This window comes from Myotis brandtii, unplaced genomic scaffold (assembly GCF_000412655.1).
Source record: "Myotis brandtii unplaced genomic scaffold, ASM41265v1 scaffold573, whole genome shotgun sequence".
Lineage (NCBI taxonomy): Eukaryota > Metazoa > Chordata > Mammalia > Chiroptera > Vespertilionidae > Myotis > Myotis brandtii.
The window spans coordinates 2247371-2253978 of NW_005370145.1; the positions used below are offsets into that span (position 1 = coordinate 2247371).

Consider the following 6608-nt stretch of genomic DNA (forward strand, 5'->3'; position numbering starts at 1 on the left):
CAGCAGCTGACTACGGCGGCCCGCGCGGGTCACACCCCGCGCTCCGACCCGAACGCGCCGGAACCTGGAGTTTGCTAAGTGAATAGACGGTGAGCAGGTCTCCGACCCGGTGATAAAGGACAGCGCTCCGCCGAGGAACAGCAGGTTGGAGCAATGTTTCCGCTAAGAGACGCGAACAGCGGGGTGCAGTTAAAATAAAATTGTTGAACAAAATTGTATCCTGCCTGAAATAAAAACGATTGTGGTGATCGTTACGCAAGTGTATAAGTTCACCAAAACTCACTTTAAGTGAATTTTGTGATATGTAAATTATACCTCAATAAAGCTTAAACTCTTTTTTACCCAGCTTCAAACTAGCGAGCAGAAGTATAAATTATATATTATTTTATGGCAGTCTTCCCATCAGAAGAAATCCTGTTTGATCAATTTTTAAATGCCATTAAGTACTTGTTATATAGTTACCAAAAAGATCACAGACTCTTTACATTGGGGGAAGGAGTAATTCCTCCTGTGCATTCGGTAGCCCCTAAATTTGCAGAAAGCTAGGAAAAAGAAGCCCTCTCCCTATTTGCAAAAGGGCTTGCAAGAATTTGAACTCCGCAGGCTAGGTTTAGCGCGGGCGTGGATCTGATGCGCATGCGCACGTCCGTTACCATAACGACCAGAAGACGCTGTATGTACGGGAGGTTGAGCGAAAAGTGAGAGCTGTCTCAGCATGATGGAGAACCAAATTTCGACCAAGGCCGAGATGGCCGAGGTCCCCCAGGCAGCCGAGGTGGCCGAGCTGGAGCTTCAGGCTGTGATCGGCTTCAATGGTGAGGCCATGAGTATGTCTGGGCTGGGTGGTGTGGGAACCCTGGGATGTGTAGTGCTAACAGGAGCAGTGAGACAGCGGGTGGTACCTGGCAGACAGGTGGGATGCTGGCATGAGCCTTTGCCAGGGCCATACATGGGGGCTGGGGGGTGGGGAGGGGACAGCTTCTCCTGCACAAAAGCCTTAGAGTGTCAATTCTTCGCTCCAAGTCTCAATGAACTGGGTGGTTATTCCCAGCACCTAAAGGGACCAAATGTCTCCTCACAGGGCTGTAAGGATGAGTAAGCGTGTTGTGCCCCTTCTCCCATCAGATCAGCCTTCCCTGGCTCTAACCCCCATGTAGTTCGAAAAGCTGTCCGCCCCTCAGTAACCACTGGATAACCGAGTCCACGATGGCCCCTGGGACCAGCTAACTTCCAACATCCCAGCTGCTGTATACATAAGCACCGCTTTAGGGGATGATCCTGTGCTTTAACCCAAAAGAGGATTCTATTGGTGAGGACTTCAGACCACGACAGAAGCCAAAAAAAGACGCCAAGGGGGAACTGGAGGGGAGAGAGGCTTTGGTCAAAGGGGGCCTGGTTGTTCTGCCCAAATCCTTACTTATACTAGTAACTGCCTATTATTTTGGACATTAAGGGGAGAAATTATTTTGGGGTTTTTTTCTGAAGAATGAAAAAAAAGCAATGAATTACATTTTTTAAAAGCGAAATTTTAAAAGTACATTGTAATGCCTGGAAGCTTTAAAATTGTAAAATTGTACATACAGAACAATCAATGACCAAGATTTTAAGAGCATTCTAGGACATGGCTCTTGACTCTTATCTTCATTTTAATTTAGCCATCTCTTATAGAAAGTGGGCACTTAGCCCTAGCTGGTTTGGCTCAGTGGATAGAGAGAGCTTCAGCCTGCAGACTGAAGGGTCCCGGGTTCAATTCTGGTCAAGTGTACATGCCCAGGTTATGGGCTCAATCCCCAGTAGGAGGCATGCAGAGGCAGCCGATCAATGGTTCTCTCTCAGATCAATGGTTCTCTCTCATCATTGATGTTTCTATCTCTCCCTCTCTTTTCCTCTCTGAAATCAATATTTTTTTTAAAGAAAGTGGGCACTTAGTACATCTGAAGCATGGGCCATCTTTAGAGCTGGTTCCAAAATCACTGGTAAAGGAAGTAAATGGCCTGCAGTCTATGCAAAGGGTCACACTGGTGACCAGTGTAGAGCCTCAAATATAGAGCTCTGCAATCGAAGTCATGCTGCCCTGTAGCGCTCCAAGAGTAAATATATGGCAAATTATATCCCAATGTCTTCCATGGCAATTAATTACTATTTTGGCCTTTTTACTTTATTTATTTTAAAATATATTTTTATTGATTTCAGAGAGAAAAGAAAAGGAGGAGAGAGAGAGAGAAACATCAATGATGACAGGGAATCATTGATTGGCTGCCTCCTGCATGCCCCACACTGGGGATCAAGCCTGCAACCCCAGGCATATGCCCTGACTGGAAATCGAACTGCGACCTCCTGGTTCATAGGTCAATGCTCAAGGATTGAGCCACACCAGCCAGGATATCTTGGCCTTTTTAAATGGCCCAAATTAATTGAATTGTTTTTACCTTGTTGGTTTTGTGACAATTTATATTCTCTCCTAGTCAAATATACGTTTATTTAGAACCACCACACACCAAGTAGTATGCTATTCACTGCAAACACAAGGACAAATTCATAGCCGTACTTAAAAAGAGTTTTTAAAAAATAGAAAAATGCAGTGAAACTAAAAGAAAAATCAGCCATCATTACATTTCCCAAAATATCACTGTGATCCTTTCACATAAACACATACATCACTTACATATAAATTTGGTGTTTTTTTAATAAAAGTTGATTCAGGCATATATAACCTCTTATAACACTAATTTCACTTAACAGTATGCCATATAAATCTTTCTTTAGCAGTAAATATACTCCATACCATAATTTTTAATATTTTATTCTGTTGCAAAGATATGCTACAATTTATAAGAGCAATGTCCTGTTCTTAAGAATTTAGGATGATTTTCATTTTCTACATTTATTTTTAAATGCTACAAAGAACATCTGCATAGGTAACCTTTTTACTCTAACTTTTTTCCTTAGGGTAATTTCTGAGTACATTTTACAGATTTTTTTATGTATCCTCCAAATGCTATATCTGACATGGAACAGAAATGTGTGCTCAAAAAGCAGGAGAATATTATAGTAGCATTTTTTCTTTTTTCTTTTTTTGTCATTTTTTTTACAGTAGCATTATTTCAAACCACTGGAATTAAAACAACCAAATGTTCATCAAAAGTAAAAGGACAAATAAATTGTGGTATATTTACACAATAGACTACTGTGCAGCAATGGAAAAAGAATGAACTACTGCGCACAGCATGGCTAGATCTCACAAACATAATGTTGAATGAAAAAATCTAGATGTAAAAGAGTGCATATTGTATAATTCCATTCACATAAAGTTCTAAAATGAGGAAAATTAATTTACAAAAATAGAAGTCAAAACAGCAATTACCTTTGGGGAAATGTAAAATGGGCAAAGGCACTTGGAGGGTGTCTGGGGAGGGCAGCGGTAATAATCTACCTCTTTATCCAGGCCACCGTTGAATTGGTATGTTTACTTGGTAAAAAGTGACTGGGTTTTCTTGTGTTTTTGTCTTCAATGAAAAAATTGTTTAAGAGGATTAAAAATGGTGGTAGAGTAAGTGGAAGCTACACTGACACTCTCCCAGGACCGAACTGGAAAGACAACTAAAATACAGAAAAACCAGCCTGAAAAATCAACTGAAGACTAGCTGCAGAGAACCCTGATAACCAAGGACGGGAAGTGGAGCCTCCATAGAGACTGAGGACATCTTTCTCCTGGGAGCTTTGCTAACCGGGAGGTTTTGACCTGGGGGAAAGACAGTCACTCTACCCTGTAGTCCATCTAAGGCCAAGCAAGGCGGATAACAATCAGACTGCAGGCGGAGGCTTTGAGTCTTTGCAAGCATGTCAAACTCAAAGGCTAACACGGGCCAAATAAATAAGGTTTACTAGTAAGTTTATGTGGCTGCAAAAAAACAAAAGCTTCCTTTTTCATAGACACGTAGGTTTATTTCAATAGAGACATGCTGAATACAAAGGGCTGAAATAAATGAGTCGTTAGCATAAAATAATAGAACTTTTAATAAAAATTAATATTTTTTCTTGAACATTAACTTACCAGACACTGAATAACTGCACAAATTAATAAGTGTAACGCAAATTAACCTATTTAATGTCCTCTGAAAGTGAAATATTTCCTGTTGCACACACCAAACAAGCCAGTCCAAGATTAATGACGTGGCCATCAGCTGCTAAAATATTCGCTGCTAGTATTAGTGGAGAGAAATGGTGCGCGTGCGCATAAGGTGCATAAGGGAAATGAGTGCAACACGATAGCAATCAGTCATTAGCGAATGTTATAGTTAGTTATTAATAATTATGTATAACAGGATATTATAAAAATTAAGTTGTGAAATTTTTATTAAAATGTTTCTTACATACCGTTATATTGGGTGGGCCACATTATTTGTTGTGGGCCGGATGCAGCCCTTGGGCCTGGATTTTGACATGCTTGCTCTAAGGCAGTGGTTCTCAACCTTCTGGCCCTTTAAATACAGTTCCTCATGTTGTGACCCAACCATAAAATTATTTTCGTTGCTACTTCATAACTGTAATGTTGCTACTGTTATGAATCGTAATATAAATATCTGATATGCAGGATGGTCTTAGGCGACCCCTGTGAAAGGTCTTAGGCGACCCCTGTGAAAGGGTTGTTCGACCGCCAAAGGGTTGGGAACCACTGCTCTAAGGCCAATCAAGGCTAATAATCAGACTGCAGGATCTCTGGGGGTTTTGCGTCTTTGCCTCATCTCCTTCTGGGCCCAGGTGTAGGAAAAGCAGACCCTGGTGCACATCTTGGTCCTTTCCAAAGGCATGCAATGCAGTTCCAGAAGAGGGAGCCACGAGCTGTGGATTGCTGAGAGTCCTGAACAGGGTACTTGGGGCAGAAACAGCATCTGACTGTCCTGAGCTAGAGATTGGGAGTCATAGCAGATCTACCTAACACACAGACACAAACCCAAACAGGCAGCCAAAATGGGGAGACAAGAGAGAGAGAGAGAGAGTGAGAGAGAGAGAGAGAGAGAGAGAGAGAGAAGAGAATTCTCCAGGAGAAGAGATAAATGAAATGGAGATAAGAAATTTATCTGATATAGAGTTCAGAATAATGATGGTAAAAATGTTAAAAATTTTATAATACCTCTCATAAAAAAATAAGCAAACTTCATGAAAGTTTGGGAGGTCAAGGAAGGGTTAATCCAAGTAGTCTTTAAAGTTGGGTAGGAGTCAGAGTAAAGACTGAGGAGCAGAATATTCCAGGCAGCAGTCATATGGTGAGCAAAGAAGGAAGGCGGAGCGTGTGGGGGACTGGTTGGGGAATGGCAAAGGCCTGGTGTGGCTTCAGGGTCAGGGAGGGCAGGATAACCCAGGAAAGAACCTGGGATTCGATGATAGAGGCCTTAAATAGCAGGTAACTGAGTTTAGTCTCCACATGGAAACAAATTAGAAGCAAAAGTAAAACCCCTTTTATCATTATGACACTAGAACTCCTTGTAGTTTCACATTATACAGTATACTTTCACATTATAAGTTTTAACTTGAGGGTGTAAATGTTTAACTGTACTTGACTCTTTTAGGTATTTTAATGGGAATTTTTTATGTAAGCAAACCAAATAGAGTTGTGTTGCTTATGAAAGCATTTTATAAGGCTGTAGGTATTAAGAGTTTGGTATTGACACAAGAATGGTCACATCCACCAACTGACTGGTAAAGGAAGCTAGTGACTGGCAGCAGATAAGTCCGTGCTTTTCCTATTATGCAAAGAGTTCTTAAACTAAAAATACCAACATTACCAAAACAGACCAGGAGTCTGCAAACTATAGCCTCTAGACCAGCGGTTCTCAACCTGTGGGTCGAGACCCCTTTGGGGGTCGAACGACCCTTTCACAGGGGTCGCCTAAGACCATCGGAAAACACATATATAATTACATATTGTTTTGTGATTAATCACTATGCTTTCATTATGTTCAATTTGTAACAATGAAATTGGGGTCACCACAACATGAGGAACTGTATTAAAGGGTCACGGCATTAGGAAGGTTGAGAACCACTGCTCTAGACCAAGTCTGGGCTTCTGCCTGTTTTTGTAAATAAATTTTATTGGAACCCAGCCAATAAAACATTTCTATCTCTCTCTCCCTTACTCCCTCTAAAATCTATTTTACTTTTTTTTTTTTTTTTATAACTTCCTAGACTTGTATGTCTATTTTCTTCACCAGGTTCTAAAAAATATTTTTAAAAATGCTTTAAAATTGATTTTAAAAATGGTTTAAAAAGTTACAGTCTGGAAATGTTTTGGAACTAGAGGTGGTGCTATTGGAATGTTCATTTTTTTAAAAATATATTTTTATTGATTTTGGATTTGAGAGAGAGAGAAACATCAATAAGAGAGAAACAGCAACATCGACTGGATGCATATACTGGCATTTTCTGTTAGGATTTGCTCTTTGGCGTTATGTTTAAGAAGTCATTTCCTACAACTTGTATATACATTGAGTCTTGTTTTTCACATTTAGATCCTTGGTCTACCTGGAATGTATTGTTTGTGGATGGTGGGAAGTGCGGATCTAATTTTACTTTTTCCATGTGGATAGCCATATGATTATTTATAAGGA

General features: G+C 40.5%; 1 protein-coding gene across 1 annotated transcript in view; it reads left to right on the forward strand.

Moving 5' to 3' along the window:
* The first annotated feature begins 670 nt into the window (after positions 1–670).
* CFAP52 (cilia and flagella associated protein 52) overlaps positions 671–6608 on the forward strand; it is a 38628-nt gene continuing 32690 nt past the window's right edge. The window contains exon 1 of the mRNA XM_005878801.2: positions 671–815. Within this exon, the coding sequence (XP_005878863.1) occupies positions 716–815 (100 nt within the window). The 5' untranslated portion in view covers positions 671–715. The remainder of the gene's footprint in view (positions 816–6608) is intronic.